At 38.5% G+C, this 24,044-nt stretch overlaps 1 protein-coding gene across 2 annotated transcripts in view; it reads left to right on the top strand.

The window, feature by feature from the left end:
- ubr2 (ubiquitin protein ligase E3 component n-recognin 2) overlaps positions 1 to 24,044 on the top strand; it is an 86,335-nt gene that overhangs the window by 28,786 nt on the left and 33,505 nt on the right. For both annotated transcript variants that reach the window (XM_061922181.1, XM_061922180.1), the window contains exons 6-24: positions 970 to 1,108; positions 2,169 to 2,231; positions 2,307 to 2,427; positions 2,495 to 2,602; positions 2,749 to 2,837; positions 2,949 to 3,047; positions 6,565 to 6,728; positions 9,196 to 9,295; positions 9,375 to 9,503; positions 9,820 to 10,003; positions 10,309 to 10,370; positions 13,513 to 13,623; positions 13,751 to 13,816; positions 15,348 to 15,470; positions 15,972 to 16,035; positions 16,157 to 16,281; positions 19,294 to 19,346; positions 21,615 to 21,717; positions 21,790 to 21,838. In XM_061922181.1, coding sequence (XP_061778165.1) covers positions 970 to 1,108; positions 2,169 to 2,231; positions 2,307 to 2,427; positions 2,495 to 2,602; positions 2,749 to 2,837; positions 2,949 to 3,047; positions 6,565 to 6,728; positions 9,196 to 9,295; positions 9,375 to 9,503; positions 9,820 to 10,003; positions 10,309 to 10,370; positions 13,513 to 13,623; positions 13,751 to 13,816; positions 15,348 to 15,470; positions 15,972 to 16,035; positions 16,157 to 16,281; positions 19,294 to 19,346; positions 21,615 to 21,717; positions 21,790 to 21,838 — 1,952 coding nt within the window. The remainder of the gene's footprint in view (positions 1 to 969; positions 1,109 to 2,168; positions 2,232 to 2,306; positions 2,428 to 2,494; positions 2,603 to 2,748; positions 2,838 to 2,948; positions 3,048 to 6,564; positions 6,729 to 9,195; positions 9,296 to 9,374; positions 9,504 to 9,819; positions 10,004 to 10,308; positions 10,371 to 13,512; positions 13,624 to 13,750; positions 13,817 to 15,347; positions 15,471 to 15,971; positions 16,036 to 16,156; positions 16,282 to 19,293; positions 19,347 to 21,614; positions 21,718 to 21,789; positions 21,839 to 24,044) is intronic.

Genomic DNA, 24,044 nt, shown 5'->3' with positions numbered 1-24,044 from the left:
TCATTACGTCCAACTTGTAATCTGCAGTACATTATTTCCTTTTTGGTGCCATTTTTGTTCAGCCCTTCTCAGTTGTTATAAGTTACCGCAAACGATGAAATGATCCATTTTAATAGCTACGGCAGTAGCATATAGCAGTTAGCATTTCATGACCCACGATGCACTTCTGCCATGACCCTCCCCCGCCTTATTCTTATTGGTTGACGTGTGTGTGACGATTGCTGACGTGTGTGTGACGATTGCTTGCATTGTCTTCGTCTCTTCCGTGAATTAGATAAATAATATTACTTGATATTTTACGGTAATGTGTTAATAATTTCACACATAAATCGCTCCGGAGTATATGTCGCACCCCCGGCCAAACTATGAAAAAAACTGCGACTTGTAGTCCGAAAAAAATATGCGATGAAAGTGTGAATATGTCGGTTTTTAAACGACTGATGATCTACATACAGAAGCATGTATGCTCCGGCAGACAATTATCATAATTTCGTGCAAAAAAGCTTTTTACACTTAATACTGAAATAAATACACCTACAACTTATTAAATAAAAAATATAGAAAAAAATACCGGCAGCGGTAAAGTTTGGATCCATGAAGGAAAGAAGAAAGTCAATGAATGTTTATAGCGGAATACATTTACATATGCATAAAAATATTTTTCTTTTGTATTATTTGTATGAAGGAATTAGGTAATGTTTATGACAACATTTTTCCAAAAAGCAATATAGAATGTGAGATATAACAGGGTAATGCATGGATTTATCATTGGTTTTAAAAACGCTTACAAAAAAGTTGTACCCCAAAAATTTACTTTGGGACCCCATTTTTATGACTTGATGGGGTCCCTGGCACGCCATTTTGAAAATTGCTAGCGCCAACACTGCAATGTGTGTGGGACAAACCCAATTGTACTTGAACATGCTCTATGTTGATCCTCCACTTTGTGTTGTCTGTCTTTGTATGCAGTGAAAGAGGAGACAATTACTACTGCATGCTGTTTAATGATGAGGTCCACACCTATGAACAAGTGATCTACACCCTGCAGAAGGCCGTCAACTGCAATCAGAAAGAAGCTGTCAGCTTTGCCACCACTGTGGACAGAGATGTTAGTACTCTTTTTCTTAACCGGAAAGCTTGTTCACTGGTGATACACACTTACACCTTATAGTTGGTTTCAACCCACTTGAGAGCTGCTACTCCCAAGTAGTGGCGATAGTAGCAAAAACACCTCCCAATACAATATTTTCACTATATCAACATGAATGATCATATTTTTGGGGGGTAATAATTGATGTACAAGGAGAAAAAACAACCCGTGTACGTCACAATATTGAAGGAACACAGTACAAAAAAAAAAAATTCTATTCAAAATACAACCATGTTTTCTTGGAAATCTTAAATGTAACAAGATTGATACCATAAATGATAAAATTACCACAAGCACAGTACATAACACATTTAGCACGGATGGATAACAAGATTGTAGAGATTTTAGAGCATTAAAATGCAAAAAGAAAGACAATTGTCAACCAATTGAATGTACAATGTGCAAATGCACGAAAGACTTACAAAAATGCAAATTTGTCAAACAGGAAAGTTTATGTTTTCTGTCTTTTAATTGTAATTTATTCATTGTTTCATGCAGATCCTCTACTATAATGTTATTTATATTTCTTTACTGACTAAGGCCTTAGTGGCCACATGCGTGGACATCACCTTTTAGCTCTTATTTCCAAAATTGTTTACACTACTGAATTGGGGTCTTATGTTGACATATAGACACTTATACCGCTATCCGGTGGTGTCAGAAGAGTATAACATACAATGGAATTTGGGGAAAAAAAAGTGTAAAAATAAGAATTAGCATGTCACTACACATAAAGTACTTGTTTGTGTACTTATGGACTAAGTACATCATATCAAAAGATGATTTTTCGGTTTTATTCTACTTAGGGTCCAATAAGCCCAAATAGCAAAGAGAAATAAAAAAAGAATGTAAACAAACAGTTTGGGCCTTTACATTGAGGAACCCATTTTCTAAATTTAAGCTACATTTTACACCATGTACAATGCACTTAACGGGACTTGTGTACGTGTCATTGGCATTGGTAACGTCTATTAGAATTGCACAATCAATGCTGAAGTTTATTTTATCCTTTTAACAGGGCAGGAAATCAGTTCGATATGGAGATTTTCTTTTTTGTGAACAAGCCAAGACTGTTATAGTAGTAAGTTTCAACATTTTCCATCTAAGCATTTAACTAGACAACCGACCAACCTATTAATTCTTGCCAATCCCACAGCGGAACACCAGCCGCCAGTCAAAACCTCTCAGAGTTCAGGTGATGCACTCGTCTGTTGTGGCTCACCAGTGTTTTGCGCTGAAAGCGCTCAGCTGGTTAGGACAAGTCATTCAGTACTCAGGTATGTCTGGATTTGCACTATGCCTTTGCTTTTACAAATTAGAAAAACAAAAATGTTTTTGTTTCAGATGGATTGAGAAGGATCCTCTGTCAGGTAGGACTTGAGGAAGGTCCAGAAGGAGAAAACTCATCACTTGTTGATCGTTTGATGCTCAACGACTCCAAGATGTGGAAAGGTGTTTTTTTATTTTGACAGTTACCATATATTGATTATATGTCAGATTGTGCTTGGAGACAAATCAACGGGAGTCACCTGATAGTGTCACATGCTTGATTACTGTGTCATTCCCAAGAACAGTTTTGATACGTCCTGTTTGTACAGGAGCAAGAAACATCTATCACCAGCTGCTAATGAACAGCCTCCTTATGGACCTTAAATACAAGAAGATCTTTGCTATCCAGTTTGCCAAGGTAATATACTGCATAATATGTCAAAATTAGAAGGATTTAATTTGCGCAATTGTTAGCCACCGTCACAGTAGTTCCATGCAATCTGTTTCAAAATCAAATGTCTCTTTTTAGAACTACAGACGCCTCCAGACTGATTTTATGGAGGACGACCATGAGCGGGTGGTGTCAGTGACCTCCTTGTCTGTACAGCTTTTTACCGTTCCAACAATGGTGAGTTCTCCTGTGAACTTTCACACACTTTTATCTCTTTTTGACTTGATGTCCCACATATTTTTCCCTGGTGTCAGGAGCACAGGTGATTTAACTACAGCCATTATTTTTTTTAAACTGGCCTGCCCAACTTCTCAAAATTATTTATTTTTTGAACACAGAAGCTGTCAGCGGCACCAAGAGTTGTAATGTTTTTTTGTGTGTCCCGAGTACCCATGGGCAAGGCGTTGGTGGTTACCCTCTTTTGGCGCCAGGTCTGCAGCCAAGCACCTCAACACTTTGTTGTGGTACTATGTGTTCCCTTAGTTTGGCTGGCCTTGCAGTGTACCAGAATATGCTTAAAGCTTGAGCCTATCTGAGCTGTAATCTGTGATATTTCCACCTGAATAAATGTTTCTCATATTATGTACATTAATGGTCTTCATATTGCTGCATGACAATGTTTTAACCTTCTCTATTAATTTAAAAAAAATGTAAATATCGAGCCTGCTAATCATTCTGTAATTGAGGACTCGACCAGAACATTTCCGGTGATCGAAGTATGTGTTCTTCTGGCCAAATTTTTGGTGCATCATTAGTCAATAGTGCGCAAATAATAACTATATATAGCCATTCATACTGTAATTACCTGTTGGTGTTAATGTGTATGTTAGTGTGTTATGATGGTCATTTTCCCCATGATCTGTAAACACACCACGTCGGCGTAGAATGAAAACATTTTGTGTGTCTAGGAGTGAAGCACGGAGGCAGACGTGTGTGCACGGAGGAAATACTTGTTGGAATTAAACCCAATGTTGACATAAATTTGTCAACATTTAAAGAAAAGCGTCAGGCTTTGTTTACTTCTGGACGCTACACTACATTGCATTGCTTTATTTTGTTTGGTGTGGCGGCTAATATGAAGCTGTGGCAATCAAATACATGAACAGGAAATCTGGAATGTAGTTAAACCGGATGTATTCCGTGGCGCTTTTATTTCGAAGCGGGAAAATTGTGTGATTGGCTTGAGAAAGTGTCTTGACATGTTTTGATGTCGGATCGACTTTTATGTGAGTTTACTTCCTAAAGCATTCACAGTAACAATGTAAATGCTGTGTTATCACTGAGCCTTAACCGTAATCCGAGCACGGACGTGAAACACGACTCACCTCTGAACGATGAGCGCAGCACAAATGTCGTCTTTTCTGATGGCAAAAAATAGTCCTTTCTTGTTGGGAGAACCCAATATTTCCACCAGGTAGCCTTTCCTTTATCCATTTCTGCTCGCGTGTGGCCCATTAGTAGCAAGTGAACTGCAGCCAAATTCCCTCACTAGGGCACGGCCCCAGGGTGAAAAAGGAAGTGTTCGCGTTAATTGCCCGGTTAAAAAAATGTGTGCCGCTACTGAAATGTATAGTTAAAGCATTACCGTGTTAACTTTGACAGCTGTGATTTTTTTACATAATTAAAATAGAAGGTAGGATGTTAATCCATTCACACATTAAACTACAAATGTTTACACACACAGAAATTACACAACATTTCCACACCAAACATTGCACATAATTTATGTGACTCATCACAATTAATTCTAAGGTTGTAGCGTTATTGCCCTCTACTGGTCAAATTTAGCGCTACATCTTCTAAACAAAATGTTAATTGGCAGACTTACGCTCAGACAAATAACAACATGACCACGAATACAAAAGATATCATGAAGTCAACAATTTCAATACAAAACAAGCAAAATACAAATGTTTGACTACATTTTGTGATGAAACGAACAGTCTAGGATTTCCACCATTGTTGCTGCTTGTCTGGATCAATGAGTCTGTCGCTTAGAAGGTCCGCCAGGAAACAATGACTCGAACACTTGCACATTGATACTTTGTTGTCCATTTCTTGTTAAAAGTCAGATTTTTGGATCTTTCTGTGTGGAGTTTGCATGTTCTCCCCGTGAATGCGTGGGTTCCCTCCGGGTACTCCGGCTTCCTCCCACTTCCAAAGACATGCACCTGGGGATAGGTTGATTGGCAACACTAAATTGGCCCTAGTGTGTGAATGTGAGTGTGAATGTTGTCTGTCTATCTGTGTTGGCCCTGCGATGAGGTGGCGACTTGTCCAGGGTGTACCCCGCCTTCCGCCCGATTGTAGCCTAGATAGGCGCCAGCGCCCCCCGCGACCCCAAAAAGGGAATAAGCGGTAGAAAATGGATGGATGGATGGATGTAGATTTATTTTCCGGGTTGAATGAATAGTCAATCAATCAATCAATGTTTACTTATATAGCCCTAAATCACTAGTGTCTCAAAGGGCTGCACAAACCACCACGACATCCTCGGTAGGCCCACATAAGGGCAAGGAAAACTCACACCCAGTGGGACATCGGTGACAATAATGACCCAGTGGGACGTCGGTGACAATAATGACTATGAGAACCTTAGAGAGGAGGAAAGCAATGGATGTCGAGCGGGTCTAACATGATACTGTGAAAGTTCAATCCACAATGGATCCAACACAGTCGCGAGAGTCCAGTCCAAAGCGGATCCAACACAGCAGCGAGAGTCCCGTTCACAGTCTTCTTCTATTCACCCCCTGCTGCTTCATTGTGACACATAAGCCTCGCTGTTGGAGTACTGCATACATGGTCAGCCCTAATTTTAATGGTTAATGGTTTCATTTGACGATGTTATGCGGGCCAAATGAAAAGCTTTGGGTCGCAAGTTGGATAGTCGTGGTCTAGGAAGACCATGTGCACATCTTAATTGGTTCTCAAACAAGGTTCGTAAATACAAAAGTTGGTACAATATTCCTTAATAAGAAACAAGATAAACATAATGAGTTCCAGCCTCGACAAAAGTCCATATTTTAGTAACAGTTTAGCTACCGGTACAATGATTAGGAATAAAAAACTAATCCATTCTATCTTGTCGGTTAATCATCTTTCCGTGCAGCGGAACTCAGAGGGGTATCATTGTCAACAACGCTGTGGATACTTCCTGAATGTTTTAAACCACTCATTGTTTGTATATTGCATTCATTGGAGTTATATTGAGCTAGCAAAACTAGAAACATTATGTAAAAAGCCTCAAAAACACCTAAAAAGCACAGAAAGTATAACTTGGCACAGTAGCTAAAGACAGCAGTGATAAGTGCGTCCACAATGGATGTGATGCTGGCACAAATGGCTGCGCTGTAGACACACAAATGGGAATAAAACATTCGTAAAGAGAGACAAGGGCCGTACTCCAAAGCCTATTTTTATTCTGTCTGTGGTTTGTAAATGACAAAAATAGCACAATGAGGAGTTTGTAATTTGAGGTTTCCTTTGTAGCTTTACGTAACAAAGTTGCGTTAAAAGTAAGGCACACAGCCCAGGTGCATTCACGTATTTCAGGTCGTTACTTGTCCTACAAGTTGAAAATCACTTATCTGACAACCGCAACAGTCCAGTTACGATTGACACAATGCTCAGAGAATTATTCCGTATTTTGAATGATTTCAAACATGTTGATACACAGCTTTGTGGTGTGTTCCAGGCGCGCATGCTGATGGTGAAAGAGAATCTGATGACCACCATCATCAGGACTTTTGTAGACCACCTCCGTCACAGAGATCTACAGGGGCGCTTTCAGTTTGACCGCTACACAGCGCAGCAGGCCTTCAAATTTTCCCGAGTTCAGAGCCTCATTGGAGACCTTAAGTAAGCACTTTTTACATGTCATTTGCTGTTTATGCGCACATCGTGTGACTTTTTGTCTGCTCCTTATACTGTAGTCTGGTCAAAAATTATGCTACAGGGAATCCCATTTCACATTGAGACAAAAAGGGTTGTGTCAGCGGTTTTTGTGCCCCTTATGACAACTAAGAAAAATGTCTCGCCAATGGAGGAAAAGGATGTCAACAAATTGAGGGAGGTTCAAAAATACTGTATCACCCATTCTCTGTATGTCTCTGGCTAAAGTCACAGGTAAATGGCCAAGCAATGGCTGTTTTTAGTTACAACTGCTTATTGCAATGAAAGACAGCCAATCTGAGGGTTGTTGACATAACCGCTTAACGATTTGACTACCTAGGTTGGTTGTATTTATCACTAGAAAGCTTATTTTCCTAATATATGAATAATATAAACCATTACAGGATACATCTAGAACTGGAGGCTAACATTAACACTAACTTTAGACCGGTCACAAATATAAAACTCAATGCAACGCATAGTTACAACCTCAACATATTCCAACAGTCCTGTTACAATGACAGTAATCCAGTAAATATACGCCAAAAAACCTAGTCCACATCAAGCCTTACATCCATGAATACATGCTGCAGACTTTCATAATCTATTTTTGACATTTTATTGATTTTAAACTTTGTTAGCATAGGTGCACTAGCAACTTCAGGCTATCCTAATAACTCTGAATGTTAAGACCCTCCACTTAAACTGATTTTTCTTTTGTGGCCTGATAAGTGGCCAGTGGGCTGTGAAACACTGGCCGATAAACTTCTGGGTGTTCAAAATGTGAAAACACCAACAACCGAGTCGATGGGTTGCTTTCGTTAAAAAGAGGTCCTGCATAAACCCAGGAATCAAAAACAAGTAGTGTGCATGCGGCCATTGTGACTATCTTTTTTTTACAATGGTGACAGAAATGTGTTGATAGACAAGATGCATTGTCAAGTTTGTATGTAGTTAATGACGACTTTGACCAAGTATAACCAAGGGTCAACAAATGGAACACATTTGAAATGTCTATCTTTGAAAGAGCTGTGGAAATTATAATTTTTTGTAGTATGTCAAACTTGAAATGGTACTAGATAAGGACAAGGCTTCTGACTTTCTAAACCATGTCCCTTTGGTTACTTTTGTCATGTCACACACTTTTTTTAAGTATAGCTGTAGATCAGCAATCACTCAATAGAACTTCACTCAAAATAAATCTATTTTTCCTTCCTGATGATAAAAATATGTCGCAGAGATTAGTTAGGAGGGGGATAAACTATTATATTTAAGGCTACATTCATGAAATTCATGTTTCGTAAAGCGGAAATTGCGATGTGCGTTTTGATGCTAAGTGCTGGTGGTCAATGGAGAAAACTCAGCTATCACATGAAAGACTACACATTTGTTTCTCAGGAAAAAAATAAGATTCCTTATGCCATCATTGTTACTAACCGTAGTCATCCTAAAAGCCACTTTAAAGTATAGAAGTTACATAAAAAGTGTTAAGTTCCACTTGCTACAACTTTACTGTTCATTAAAAAACAATAGGTTTTTTCAGTAGGTTTATCAGCGATCGAAACAACTTTTAAAGGAAAGAAAAATTTGTATTTTTGGACATTCTGTAGCTATAGGGTTTCCTGAACTTACAGTGTTCATTACATTGCTGAACTAACCTTCGAACAAACTAGTTAATGTTTTTCACTTTTATCTGTAAATGTGGTCCCTACAAGCTTTAGTTTATTGAAGACATTTGTCGTAGTTTGTCGTGAGTTTTGGGAACAGGGAGTGTTGCTCTTTTCACTATGTTCAGATATCATACATCTGCATTACAACCATTTTTTCCTGAAATACACGGCAATTCTACTGATTTTTAGTGGCTGGCTAAATGCTCACGCCTGGTTGTTTGTGGTACAATATGGCGGCTCGGTTTTAGTAAGATCGCAATGTAAATTCTACACAATTTGATTGCTTGAAATACTCAGAATGATTGACAGGCTTGAAGCGTGTGTTATTTCTTCCAGTCAATACCCCAAACAAAGCCTGTTTTAAAGACACATGATAAAAGATGCAGGCAAACCCGAAGCCTTAATCTTATCCTTCTCAATGTCAGTAGTAAATCATTTCCCCATTGTGGGATAAATAAAGCCTATTCTAACCTACTTAATAGAAACCTAGCGTATTACTGTAGCTGTTAAAAGAACCCAACACTTCTATTCGCTTTACATACTTTGGTTGATGAGACTTCAGGCATTTTGGTCCCCAAATCCCATATTGTTCGGGAATTAAACTAGTTTGGCTTGATTAGGCGAACCTGTTTAAATATGAGCAGAACACTATCCATCTCCAAGTTGTAAAATACATTGTGGGACTGATGATGTAAAATATTGACATTTTGCCTAACAGCAGTAAGCCAGTATCACAATGACATTAAAGCTTTGTGTGTTTCCAGGTATGTCTTGATCAGTCGGCCATCTGAGTGGAGTGATGAACTCAGAGAGAAGTTTCTGGATGGTCTGGATGCTTTTCTGGAGCTCCTTAAGTGTATGCAGGTAATGAGATGCTATACTTTTCCATGGCTATAATGACACATGCTTTAGTAAGCTCGCACTAAGCTGTTTTGTCTTTCAGGGCATGGACCCTGTAGTTCGTCAAGTGGGGCAGCACATTGAGATGGAACCAGAGTGGGAGGCAGCATTCACCCTGCAGATGAAACTGACTCACATCATCTCTATGATTCAGGAGTGGTGCGCCACAGATGTGAGACAGCATAATGAACACACATTACATATTGTGGCTGTCCAATGTTTTATGTACCCGTTCAGTCTCTCACTAAAATAGAGATCAGTCAGTCAACAACTTGGACTGCAGTAGAGATTTATTTTTAAAAAAGTGTAATTTTACTTTTGAATGAGAAATATCGCCAGTTTAAATCTTGTCACCCTGCTAATTACCACCCTTTTGAGGAGAAATTCAGTATGATAGACTATTTGATTATTGACTATTAACTAGCTGCTAACTAAAACCATTGGGTCAGTGTTGTTTTACATCACTTTCTTTCCTCATCATGTGCCAGGAGCGAGTGCTGATTGAGGCCTACCGGAAGTGTTTGAGTGTTGTCAGTCAATGTCACATTGGCCTTCCAGACGGTGAGCAGCCAATAAGTTTGAATCTGGCTGGTCACTCTGTGGAGACTTTCCGGTACCAAGTGTCTCAGGACAAAGTGTCCATCCACCTCCCTGTCTGCAGACTGCTTGCAGGTAAACACGCCTGTAGTGGATTTTTATAGGAATGAATGGAGAAAGCACTGATGCTGGGAGAGCCTAAAAAGTAAACAATGATACCAAAAATTGTCATCTTATTCTTTTATAATGTAGTCCTTACTAAATACTTAACACAATGTAGACAACTGTAGATAGTCAACTGTCTGTATGACATAAACCTTGTAGCATGGAGTCAGTGAGTTTTAGGAGACGGACCATGTTGAACCATGCAAGCAAGCATGTTTTTTTTGTTCACATAATTGCTTCAAGACATACCAACATTATATGCTATCCTCCCCCAGGTTTTCACGTACTCCTCAGCAGAACAGAAATTGCTTCTCGCCTCCCTGAACAACTACCATTGGTAGGAAAAATAACTCTTTAGAAAAAAAATGTGAATCACAGAAAGTACATAATTTAGGCCATGTCCACACGGATACTTAATAAATGCATACTGATCTGTGCGTTTAAGTGTCTTGTCCACACGCAAACGCATACTTTTGTCTTTAAAAACACAGTTTTGCAAACGCTGGTCAAGGTGAAAAGTTCAAAAACTCTCTGCTTAGCGTACGCGTGTACAATGCTCAAATGGACACTTTTACTCATCTGGTGACATCATGGTTGTCATTTTCTGCGCTTGTTTTGGAATTTTGCCTATCGTTCACAATCATTATGAGAGACAAGACACAAGGTTGTTTTTTTTTCACCTACTAACATAAAAATCGGTTCGTTTGTACCTCCTAAATCACTTTCAAAATGCATTCAAAAACCGTCAACAATTCTTCATTCACGTTCCGTAACCCGTGTAATTACCAAGCTATAGCGACATTGTTATTGTGAGAGCGGACACTAAGGAACTATTTTTCTATCGTAGCAACATATCGGTGTGCTACATTATTAGCTGTAACAGCTAACTACGGCAATAGATAAGCTAGCTTCTACGACAAAAAGACATGAACAATCATATTACAGTATCTGTAAAGATTTAGCCCACATTTTATGTTTTGTTTGTACACAGCTAGTCAGACGGTGTATGTACTGCAGTTGTAATAACATGCATGGAGCGATGCATGTATCATGATCGATATTAAAGTGACCCACTGGATGGACAGTTGTTTGTTTGGTCCAGCTGGCCGGATTCCTGTTGATTTTGTGTGAGCAATCCATTCATGTCAAACTAGCTTGTCTACAATTTCCATAATGATAGTCTCAAAATCGCTTTCATCCCCCTATCCTTCTGTCTGCTCCAACATCTCACTCTTCCTTCGTGCTCACTTGTATAAGCAGTAGTATATTTAGCTTCCAAAATATAAGGTTGTAAATCCTCATTTGTTCAAAAATAGTTATCTTTGTTGTGAGTTACCAAGTCCGCCGTGATTAGAACACACCCACATGTTGCCTGAAGTCAGATGTGCACTGCTATGAAAATAGAAATCAATTCGCGGAATAAATCATTCCCAGAAAGGATTCAAATGATCAAAATACGGTAAATATTGAACATATTACATATTGTTATGAATGCGTCTTAGTACATTACATATAGACTTGTATTGTGTATATAAAATGTTGCTGGAGGGTTTTAAAGTTTCTTGTAGAGAGGTTTAAAGGCTACAACAGTGACTTCCATTAGCTGCATCTTTCAAGCGTTTTTTTTTTGTCATCTTTAAAATTGTTAAAAAAAAAGATGTGTGTTCTTGTCCCTCATGATTGTGAACGGTAAGCAAAATAAATAAAAAAAAAAGTGCAGTTTCCCTTTTACAATACTGCATTGCTGGCTTTAGAGTTTAGACAGACCATAAGAGGACTTACTGTATGTTTGAACAAAAACATGCTGCTATTTTCACTCCACATTGATAAAAAAAATGCGCATCAGAATGGGCTTTGCGACACTCCCTCCAGCCCCAATGACAGTGAGCTGTTTTGGATACAATTGCTGTCGGACCTCTAGCTGATGAGACAACTTTGACAGGCAAGACTTTTTGCTTTGCGCCATAAAAAAGGTGCAACGTTATCTCATGTTTTTAATTCTTGTTTAACAGATCATGAAGTTAGCTTACGTGTGTTGGTATCATTTGTGTAGATGTGGGACGGCGCGACCTTGCGCGCATATAACACACCCGCCTGTCTCAAAAACAATGTATCCTTCCTACTTGTTAGGGTGTAGTGATATTAAAGACAATTAACACTAAATTGCACATGTAATATATCACTACATTGATGATGAAATGTGTTATAAGTCCACTGGGCACACGCACGTCCATGCGCTTTAGTCACTTAAACCATTAGGAGGTTTCTTTCCATTATTCTTAGTGTGCAATGATTTTAGAAATAATGTACACTTCTCCGCACATGTATTTCCGGCTCACATGCAAATATACATGATCTTGTTGCTGATTAAACGTGTTGTAGTGCAACGAGTGTTGGGTTTCAGCAGCACTGGCCCCCGTATGCTCGCTTTAGACACTTAAAAAATATTCATAATGTTCCCAGGGCTTTATACAAGTGCGGGCCGTTTTTTAAAGACAATGTACATGTCATTGTACGTCTCGTACAGGCCTGGGCAATTCTTTTGACTCGGGGGGGCCACATTTAAAGAAAAAAATGTGTCTGGGGGCCGGTATATCTATTTTTAGGAACACTAATACAAAACCTCACAATTTTAACTTTTTCTATAAACGATAAAACACTGAATAGTGACAAAATATGAATGTCACACCCCCTTTCGATCGACATATTTTACAATCGAGTGAAACGCGACAAAATTTCAAACAAAAAATGAAATATGAACGCGAATGGTACAAAATAAACCCACCTACAATCTGATATGTCTGATATATCACTAAGCTTTAGAACTCCTTCCGCGTCTGTGGAAACGCTTCCCACCCACACTGATTGGTGCCTCGTCTGAGCTGCTGTGACGTAGATTACCATAGTAATTAATTAGATGACCATAGTAACTAATTTGATCACCATAGCAACTAATTAGTTTACCATAGTAACTGGTATATCATCCAAAAGCGCAGATTTCAGCCATTGAAATACTTTGTACAGTTCAAGACTTACGGTCATTAGAAAACATGACTGCACATCATAATGTGAGCTACACTTTCAAACCTTACAGATCTAAAAAACAAAAGTATTTGGGAATGTCCGGCGGGCCAGACTGAAAAGCCTTAATTTGCCCAGGTCTGGTGTAGTATATTAAAATAAACATTACAATAACAGAGGTGTAATACCACCATGTCAGCTTTTGCTGCTTTTCCAGGCTTCTGATTGGACAAAATGTGCATGACAACTGGTATATGCGTTTGTGTGTAGAAATAGACAGTTTGACACTACACTTTTGTGGATGGAGATAGTTTCAAACCCAAATATGTATTTTTGAAACTATCTCCGTTTGTGTAGACATGGCCTTTGATGGTTACAAATGTGCTAGATGTGTTTTTCCCAAAATAAATCTTAACCACTTCAAGTCTTAAACAGTGTTGATCTGTGTCTGCTTTCAGGGGGAACTCAGCCCGCCTCTCTTGATTGAATTACCCCTAAGATGCCTGGTCCTTTGTGCCCAGGTGCTTGCTGGGATGTGGAGAAGGAATGGCTTTTCCTTAATAAACCAAGTGAGCTGCTATTCCATCTTAAGTTCTATTCCACACTTTGCGTTTATGTATGAATCAATCAGACAGAAATCGCAACAGTCCATTGTCTTACGAAAAAGTAGAAAGAACATTCATGTTTGTGTTTCAGATTTATTATTACCACAATGTCAAGTGCCGAGTGGAGATGTTCGACAAAGACGTCATCATGCTGCAGGTAGAAAGCAAGCCGACACTGCAACTATGATTAAATATTTAAAATCAAGGGCTTGTCTTAAATACCTAAGCCTTCCCAGTAAGGTTAAATCAGGGTTACTGAAGAGGAGAGTCTGCCGGATAGTTAGGATGATCAATGGGGTTTTTATCTTGGTCCTGAAACTGTAGACCTGTAAGGTCTTTGAGGGTGCATGCCTTACCAGTCTACATGTGTGTTTTAGAAGAAGATTTTTACTGTCACATGTACAATGTATGTGCAGCCAAATGTAGTATCTGCATTTGACCCATCCTCTCATAAGGAGCAGTGAGCAGCCGTCGTGTAGCGCCGTGGACCTTATCTGGCTTGTCGTAGTTCGGCTTTTTGGTTGGTGAAGCTTCCCTATGCGGGCAATCCATAGGTCAATGTAGGCGTAGTGTCTTTTATAATGACACCACAGCAGTGACTAGGATGGCGGAAAATGGAATCGAACCAGGAACCCTTAAGTTTCTGGACGTCTACTTTTGAAGGAATTCTACCCTGTCATTCAGGAAATCCTGTGTTGAGTGTTGCGGCATTACGGGCTATTGGACGGCCTGATTATGGCTCTCCACTCCCCGCATGGCTGGTGTCAGAGCTGAGTCCACATTGCTAGCTTTAGGTCTGACCTGTTTCCAGTGAGTCTGCCACCGATTCTCTTCATAACTTTTATGGACGTGAGTTCTCGCTTAGTTTGCAAAATTACTTCTGTGTCCTACGGACAATGTGATCCTGATGGTTTCATCGGGCCGTGCTCTTCAGCTCTCACTGGATCAGTTTGCACTTGACTGGGATGACAATGAGCACCTTCAAGTCCGAGTCCATAGTTCTTTCTTTGAAAAGTATGGACTGCCATCTACTGGTCCGGGATGAGATCCTGCCCCAACAGGAGGAGTTTAGGTACCTAGGGGTTTTTTTTTTATGAGTGAGGGAAGAATGGATCATGACGTTGACATGAAGATCTCTGTGGTGTCTGCAATGATGCAAACTTTGCATCCGTCTGAGGAAGAGGCGGAGGGTTCTATTCTCACCTATGGTCATTAGCTTTAGGTAGTGACCAAAAGAACAAGATCGCGGTTACAAGTGGTGGAAATTAGTTTCCTCTGTAGGGTTTTGCGGCCTTACGTAGGTTTAGAAGCTGTGTCATTCTGGAGGAACTCGGAGTGTGACTACAACTTTAGTTCTACTTTGACAGTTTAGATAAAACTCTACATGTTTCTCGTGCCTGTTTTCGGTGCATCATCCAGGTGCACTGCTTCTGTCGTACTATTCAATGCAAAATACACTTTTTTGCCTTAACCATTGTTTATTTCAAGTAATCTATACTGAAATCTGCCTCTAATGTTCTGAACAATTAGCCAGCATAGAATGAGCAGTGCCTATTTCTTTCCTTAAAATAATGATTTTTTATCTTGATTTGCGATATTTAATCTTGTTTGTTTTTTAAGTGTACTGACTCTACTGTCACACAAAATTTTGTCGTTTGGCTTCTTTGTGTCTTTATCTATTTCCACAGGCTGGAGCCTCCATGATGGACCCAAACCACTTCCTGATGATTGTGCTTAGTCGTTTTGAACTTTTCCACATTTTCAGCTCTGCAGACTGCAGAAAGAGATACACCTGCAGGGAGACCAATAAGGTTGGACGATACTCTTGACAGTCTCTTATACAGTAAATATATTTAAAAAATACTGCTTTTCGAATAAACTACAATTCTTGTTTGTAATGATGCTTAATCATTTCATGAAAAATTAAAAATCTATTTTGTTTTAATCTGTCCTGTCAGCCACTGAGGCAAATCATATGGTTGATTTAAATGCCCATATCTGCTGTACAGATACTTTTGTTGTTGCCATATTTGTATTTGTCTTCATCAATTATTTGGGTAGAATTTAATTAAACAAAAACAGTTTTGTTTTAAGTAACAAATACATTTATCAGAGCTGTTGATTTATTTTATGGAAGAATGTAGTTCATCATAGAAGTGGCACCCAAAAAGTATTTATTTTGAATCCAGAATTGTTTTGAATTGATTCTTAATTGAATATTTACCCCCAACAATCAAATCAAATTGTGTGGTGCCTAGAGATTCACAGCCCTAGTGTCTGATTACCTTCCCATTTGTTGTTGTCTTGTTCAGGATCTGGTCCAGCAAAACAATACCCTGATCGAGGAGATGCTACACTTAATAATCATCTTAATTGGTGCGTCTTTATTAAGTATTTCCCACAGACTGATACATTATTATAGACTTTTTCTTTTAACTTATCTGTTTGTAAACGTGCAAAATCATTCATGTTCCATGTTTGCATTATCGCTGGTCAGGTGAACGTTATGTGGCAGGCGTCGGACTTGTGGAGCCATTTGACGAGGTCAGAAGGGAAATCATCCACCAGTTGTCAATCAGACCTATGGCTCATAGTGAGCTGGTGAAAGCTCTGCCAGAGAACGTAAGACTCTCACCTTTTATAATGACTGATGTTTATTTTACCACTTTTGGCCAACAACAAATGTGTGGGTGAAGTTGCGAGCATTAAACAAAATCACAAAGCCGTGCATAACTTGTGTGGATTGGTTGAATTTGTGTGAAATGGCGCCAAGTCCCCAATCCCTCCAAATACTGGAGGGACTGAATGACTGTATTCTAGAATGGGTCCTGTATTAAATAGATTTCTGAAGAGCGCATTGGCAGTCAAGGACCTCCGTGAAGGTTGATTTATTTATGTTAATAATATTTTTTTATTTTATTTATTAAACTGGACCTGCTTGTCATTTGAAATATTAAAATAACTGCTGTTTGTTTGTGCAATTGCTGGGTTGCATATGATGTCACATTCATTTTCCTTCTTCGCGGCTTAATTCACATGATTGTCAACCAGCCTGAGTGTAGCATTAAAACAAGTGAGTGTAGAGTTGGAGCAGAAAATGCCGTTGTGCTGTTATGTTCTTAAGTGTTCCTAGAGAAAATATGAAAGCGCTTTTACAGAATCCCGAAAGAAGTCTTTCACAAAGGTAATAAAATCTGGGGAAAAAACAAAAGTCTGTCGGAAGGAAATGGCTCTTAAAAATATCACATTCATCGTCTTGTTGAATACAATAGGACAATGCTTGTGTCTTTGGCGATCACTTTTTAAAATGTTTGTTTGAACATTTGAATTGTTTGAGAAACTTTCTGTGATGCAACCGAGTTTATTCTCTGCTACATTGGTGTTTGAGAGCAGAACTAAAGGTAAAGAAAAGATAAGAGATCACATTCGATATGTGTTTTTTCATGGTTTCTATGCCAAAATATAACTACAAAGACCTGGTTGTGCAAATTGAGAAACTTTCTGTGATGCAACCGAGTTTATTCTCTGCTATATTAGTGTTTGAGAGCAGAACTAAAGGTAAAGAAAAGACAAGAGACCACATTTGATGTGTGTTTTTTTGTGGTTTCTATGGCTAAATATAACTACAAAGACCTGGTTGTGCAAATAAACTAACTTCATATTAAGTCCTTCTAATAAATATAGTAGCGTATTTTTCGGAGTATAAGTCACTCCGGAGCATAAGCCGCACCTGCCGAAAATGCATAATAAAGAAGAAAAAAAAAACATATATAAGTCGCACTGGAGTATAAATTGCATTTTTTGGGAAAATTAATTTGATAAAACCCAACACCAAGAACAGACATTTGAAAGGCAATTTAAAATAAATGCTGAATAAGTGTACGTTATATTACGCATAAATAACCAACTGAGAACGTGCCTGGTATGTTGACGTAACATATTATGGTAAGAGTCATTCAAATAACTATAACATATAGAAAATGCTATAAGTTTACCAAACAATCTGTCACTCCATCCATCGATCCATTTTCTACCGCTTATTCCCTTTGAGGTTTGTGGGGGGTGCTGGTGCCTATCTCAGCTACAATCACTCCTAATCGCTAAATCATATGAAATCTTATACGTTTAATCCCTTAAGTGAATGAGCTAAATAATATTATTTGATATTTTACGGTAATGTGTTAAGAATTTCACACATAAGTCGCTCCTGAGTATAAGTCGCACCCCCGGCCAAACTGAAAAAAACTGCGACTTATAGTCCGAAAAATACGGTAATTGTTGGTCCAATCCACTGTATTTTAATTCTCAATTACCATAAGAGAAACTAAAAGCTTAGTTGTTGTTGTGCAGAAAACCCAAGTGCTTCGACACAGATGACCAGATTATAGCATAGTATTTGCTGATATTTTGTAGCGTCAAGAAAATATCCTAAAAGTGCATCACGAGACTTCTTCCCGGAAGTGAAAGCCAGTGGTGGTCAACCAAGCCAAGGTTGTTGTACAGCAAGCAGCGCGCAAACTATCTGAGTACAAAAGAGGCTTAAATAATCCTGCAAAAAGCAGATACGAGGGGCAGCAATAGTATTAATATACTCGGCATATATTGCGGCATACTCAATCTTGATACCACTAGCAAACGTTGCTAAACAACAGGGACACCGATAGCTGAATATGGACACAAAATAGGAACTTTACTCCATAGAAACAACTGCCGACTAATATTCGTAGCAGGAAATCAACTGCAAAAACTGAACATATCCTGTTTTCTCATTACCGTCACAGCAGCATGGCACTCGTTATGTCAATCCAATACGTTACTTACCGATGCACAAATAAATCCAACATTGTCATTTACTGATTAATGCCTAATTTGTGGACCCCTCCAGATGTAGAGACATGATCTGTCTCCAATCTTTTCTTCTCTAAATCTGTGAGTGTCAATTGAACAAAGCTCATAGCGAGCAGTTAACAGCTTGGTGATAATGAATGGTTTAAATCTTTCATAAATTTGCTCCATCCCATTTTAAATATGTTTTGTCACAGTTGAGTATATAATTGCCTTTAAACCTTTCAAAATATGCCAAAATCTACACTGATAAATAAACAGTAGTCTATCGGGACTCCAGACTATTGCCTGAAACCCAGAAGTGCCTCTAGGTCACGTGATTGCGACCCAGCAATACAACATTTTGTTAATGCTATTTAAGGCTGTCAAGTACTTATTAATGATTTAAGCCATAATAGCTGCTTACTGCAGCACAGTACTGCTAATGTGAGTCAGTTAATTTGACAAATAGTTTTAGTTAAGATAGAGTATCGTATTAATTCAATTAGCTAATCAAAATCTTTATCCAGAATATTTAGATTCTGAGTAGAAATAACATTTTATAATACAGTGATTCAATGTCCATAATGTAACAATTTTCCCCAATTGTTGATCAAGAAAATGGACTCCGATAGTTACCCTATTCCAGACTACATCAATGCCGAGCTAAATTGTCCTGCATGGTGGAAAGGTGGCGTTTGTGCAACATTCCGAGTTGGCATACCTATATCCACATAGTTTTTTAACCTACATTTTTCTGCGTGTTCGCACTCTGCAGACTGCTGACTGTTTTTGTTTGTTTCCTCTCAGGGGAACAAGGAGACTGGACTCGAGCGTGTCATAGACTGTGTTGCTTCGTTCAAGTGAGTGTTTTTTCCTCGCAAAATCCAACCTAAACTCCAAACAAAATAAACACATAATTTATTCTGTACCATTTTGCAATGCAGCTTTGTTAGTGATAGGAGACAACATGTAGTCACAACAGATAAAACATAACAGCATCTGCCAAGGCGTTTTAAAGGGGGGGGAAGAAGGTGCCTGGATCAACAAAACTGATAACTGTGGGTCTTTGATTGATTGAAACTTTTATTAGTAGATTGCACAGTACAGTACATATTCCGTACAATTGACCACTAAATGGTAACACCCGAATAAGTTTTCAACTTGTTTAAGTCGGGATCCATGTAAATCAACTCATGGTAATGAATGGTAATTCATGGTCGTCTTCCATTTGCGCCAAAAACTAACACACTTGGCTCAGACAGTGATGCGTTCAGGGCCACAAAAACAGTCGGGCAACTCCAACATCACACTGCCACTCAGTGTCATTAACAGCGTGTTTTGTTGCTGTTTTACTGGTTAGTTTATAGCGGTTAAAAGAGGTAAATACTGTATGCTTCCTCTTAATTTAGAAAAATGAATGGGAACTACATGTGCATTTCATTCCAATGTCATGAATTTAAGAATTGCATTTTATGGATAATTTAAACGTTAAAGTCGGTGTGCCCATTTTGCATACATCTCATTGTGCAAAATGTGTATGTTTTTCAAAATACAAAATGTAATCTATGAAAATTGTACATGTCTCAAATTATTTAAAAGCGGGAGCCCCACCCGGACATACAACATAGAGCTCATGAAAACCAATATTTTTTATCTTCATTGTCAGTAGTAGGGCTGCAGAATTCTGAGAAAAAAACTAAATGCGGTCTTTGTCTCCAAAATTGCAATAGTGATTCGATTTGCGATTTTTATATTTTAAATATAAAATTGTGTAAAACTGCGAAAACAACTAGTGAAGGAAGACTTTTACACTGTTAATCTACATATTCTTGTCTCAATGTGCCACACTTTTGAACAGGGTTTGTTTAAACCTTTTGACTTGTGGGTAGCATTGGGCTGAAAAAAAAAGGCTAGGGGCTGAAAGCCAACTGCATGTAACGTAACAACATACAGTATATATCCTATACATATATGTGTGTACATATTATATATTCATATAAACTATATATCATTAATATAATTGGATATTAAGAGTATGTGAAAGTTCGACTCCTACCTTGTTTACTTCAGCGATGACGTCTTAGATCTTAAGTTTTGTAATCAGTCAGAAATATCAAGCAGCTATAATGCACAAAACATGGATAGGTGTCGAGTAAGTGTTTTGCACTTTTCCCATTATGCATTGTAATGGATTTAAATGGGTGTAATTTTGATTTTTTTTGTATGGTGCTTCAATGTACATTTCATGGTTATTGACCTGATTTACACATGTTGTCAACTAAATGGTGGCAAATTGGCAGCAATCACAATGTCAGATAGTTATAAATAATGTGCAAACTGAAGACACTGCCAAGTTTGGACACCCCTTCATAGAACAATATTTAATAATCGCCTTAAAAAAATATTTGGCTTTATGCAGACAAATAGCTTTTGTCTACATCATGCTCTTAAACTAAAGAAATAATCAGTAAAAACTATAAAGTGGCTATAATTTAATGTTGTCATAATATATGATAAGAATGCAAGTAGCCATTTAAAAGTATATAAACTGTTATTCACATTACTGTAGAATTCTTTACCGTTGTACTGTAATTGGAAGGTAAATAACTTTATCCTAAATAAAAAAAAATAAAAAGCACTCTCATTTCTGTTAGCATAAATTTAACTGGAATAGATATTGAACATCATAAAGTGCTTTTTGGAAAAAGAAGGTCAGACGGTGTCTTGGTATTTATTGCCGTCACGTAATCACGGAATACTCGCTTTTTTTGACCGTGTTGATGGGCTTGTAGTGCTCATCCGATTTAAAGCTGAAACATTATCACAACCGGACATTTTACTTTATAATTATATATTTTTGCTCCTATTTTATTTTTTTTTGCAACACTTCTCACTGGCCAGTCATGAGCAGGGAGGCTGTGTATGCAAAAATTGTGAATGACTAAAAAGAGGGCTTACTGTGATCATTTCTTTCTGCTTTTAAATAAACACGCTCTCGGCTGAGAGCGATGTCGAAACATAAACAGTATAAATATGCTGGAGGACCTTGAGAGCTGAAATACTATTAAAGTTACCAGGCATTATGATAATGATGATAATGAGTGTTTTCAATCCATCTTAATGTACAGGAAGCCAGGTGTAACTGGTCGTGGTCTTTACGAGCTGCGTCCTGAGTGGAGCAAGCACTTCAACCTGTACTTTTATCACTACAGCAGAGCCGACCAATCTAAGGTCCTAAAATGTACATCACCAATACATTCACACACTACATTGTTTTGACGACACTGTTTGACGTACGTGCAGGCAGAGGAAGCTCAGAGAAAGCTGAGGAGACAGACCGGCGATGATACAGGTGACTATTTGAGTGACATGACTGGTACCGAAGAAAAACATCAGCTGTTTTTGTTGGTAAAGAATAGAGGGTAAGGTACATGAACAATAAACCAATGGTCCTTTATGTACAAACCCCGTTTCCATATGAGTTGGGAAATTGTGTTAGATGCAAATATAAACGGAATGCAATGATTTGCTAATCATTTTCAACCCAAAATCAGTTGAAAGACAACATATTTGATGTTCAAACTGATAAACTTTTTTTTTTGTTGCAAAAAAATAATTTACTTTAGAATTTGATGCCAGCAACATGTGACAAAAGAAGTTGGGAAAGGTGGCAATAAATACTGATAAAGTTGAGGAATGTTCATCAAACACTTATTTGGAACATCCCACAGGTGTGCAGGCTAATTGGGCAAAATGCTGTCTTTCACAAGAAAGGATGGGGCGAGGTACACCCCTTTGTCCACAAGTGCGTGAGCAAATAGTCAAACAGTTTAAGAACAATGTTTCTCAAATTGCCATTGCAAAAATTTTAGGGATTTCAACATCCACGGTCTATAATATCATCAAAAGTTTCAGAGAGTCTAGAGAAATCACTCCACGTAAGCGGCATTGGCCGGAAACCAACATTGAATGACCGTGACCTTTGATCCCTCAGACGGCACTGTATCAAAAAACGACGTCAATCTTTAAAGGACATCACCACATGGGTTTCAGGAACACTTCAGATAACCACTGTCGCTACATCTGTAAGTGCAAGTTAAAGCTCTACTATGCAAAGCGAAAGCCATTTATCAACAACATCCAAAAACGCCGCCGGCTTCTCTGGGCCTAAGATCATCTAAGATGAACTGATGCAAAGTGGAAAAATGTTCTGTGGTCTGAGGAGTCTACATTTCAAACTGTTTTTGGAAATATTCGAAATCGTATCATCTGGACTAAAGGGGAAGCGAACCATCCAGACTGTTATCGACGCAAAGTTCAAAAGCCAGCATCTGTGACGGTATGGGGGTGCATTAGTGCCAAAGGCATGGGTAACGTACACATCTGTGAAGGCACCATTAATGCTGAAAGGTACATACAGGTTTTGGAACGACATATGCTGCCATTTAAGCGACGTCTTTTTCAGGGACGCCCCTGCTTTTTTCAGCAAGACGATGCCAAGCCACATTCAGCTCGTGTTACAACAGCGTGGCTTTGTAAAAAAAGAGTGCGGGTACTTTCCTGGCCCGTCTGCTGTCCAGATCTGTCTCCCATCGAAAATGTGTGGCACATTATGAAGCTTAAAATATGACAGCGGAGACCCCAGACTGTTGAACGACTGAAGCTCTACATAAAACAAGAATGGGAAAGAATTCCACTTTCAAAGCTTCAACAATTAGTTTCCTCAGTTCCAAAACGTTTATTGAGTGTTGTTAAAAGAAAAGGTGATGTAGCACAGTGGTGAACATGCCCTTTCCCAACTACTTTGGCACATGTTGCAGCCATGAAATTCTAAGTTAATTATTATTTGCAAAAAAAATAAAGTTTAGGAGTTTGAACATCAAATATCTTGTCTTTGTAGTGCATTCAATTGAATATGGGTTGAAAAGGATTTGCAAATTATTGTATTCCGTTAATATTTACATGTAACACAATTTCCCAACTCATATGGAAACGGGGTTTGTACAATAAGGCAAAGTGTTGCAAATGATTAAAGAGTGTCTCTGTAAGATTGCTCCAAGCAAGGTTTCACGCTATTGGAGAGTTTGCTTACGCCATACACAGTTGCACACTCCCTGGGCTTGTGGAGGATAATTTCCTCGAATACTTGGTTTTTCTTTTGTGACCGCTTGTATTAGATGACTGAATAATCTCCGCTAATACTTTCTATTTGGTGACCACTTGTATTAGACAACGCAAGACACACGCACCTCTACCTCTTTAATTGTTAATGCATACCTGTATTCGCTAAATGCAGTGGCAAAGTTGCTAAATAAGAAGCACAGAAAAAGGTTTCCCCCTGATTGCCATTATACATGTGGCGTTTGGGGCGTGGCTTGTGATGCGGTGGGGGCGTGGTCGATATGATATCATACAGATGACATCATGATTAATTTAATCTGCACATATTTTCTTTAAAAAGGCTTAACAAATGTTAAAAACAAATCTCTGTTATTTGTTATTAGTATGAACAAATACATTAGTGTAACATTTTGCTCTATTTCTCAATTGTTGCTGCT

This window comes from Nerophis ophidion, linkage group LG15, assembly GCF_033978795.1.
Source record: "Nerophis ophidion isolate RoL-2023_Sa linkage group LG15, RoL_Noph_v1.0, whole genome shotgun sequence".
Classification (NCBI taxonomy): domain Eukaryota; kingdom Metazoa; phylum Chordata; class Actinopteri; order Syngnathiformes; family Syngnathidae; genus Nerophis; species Nerophis ophidion.
Note: the sequence above shows the minus strand (reverse complement) of the source record. Positions and strands in the feature narration are given on the sequence as shown.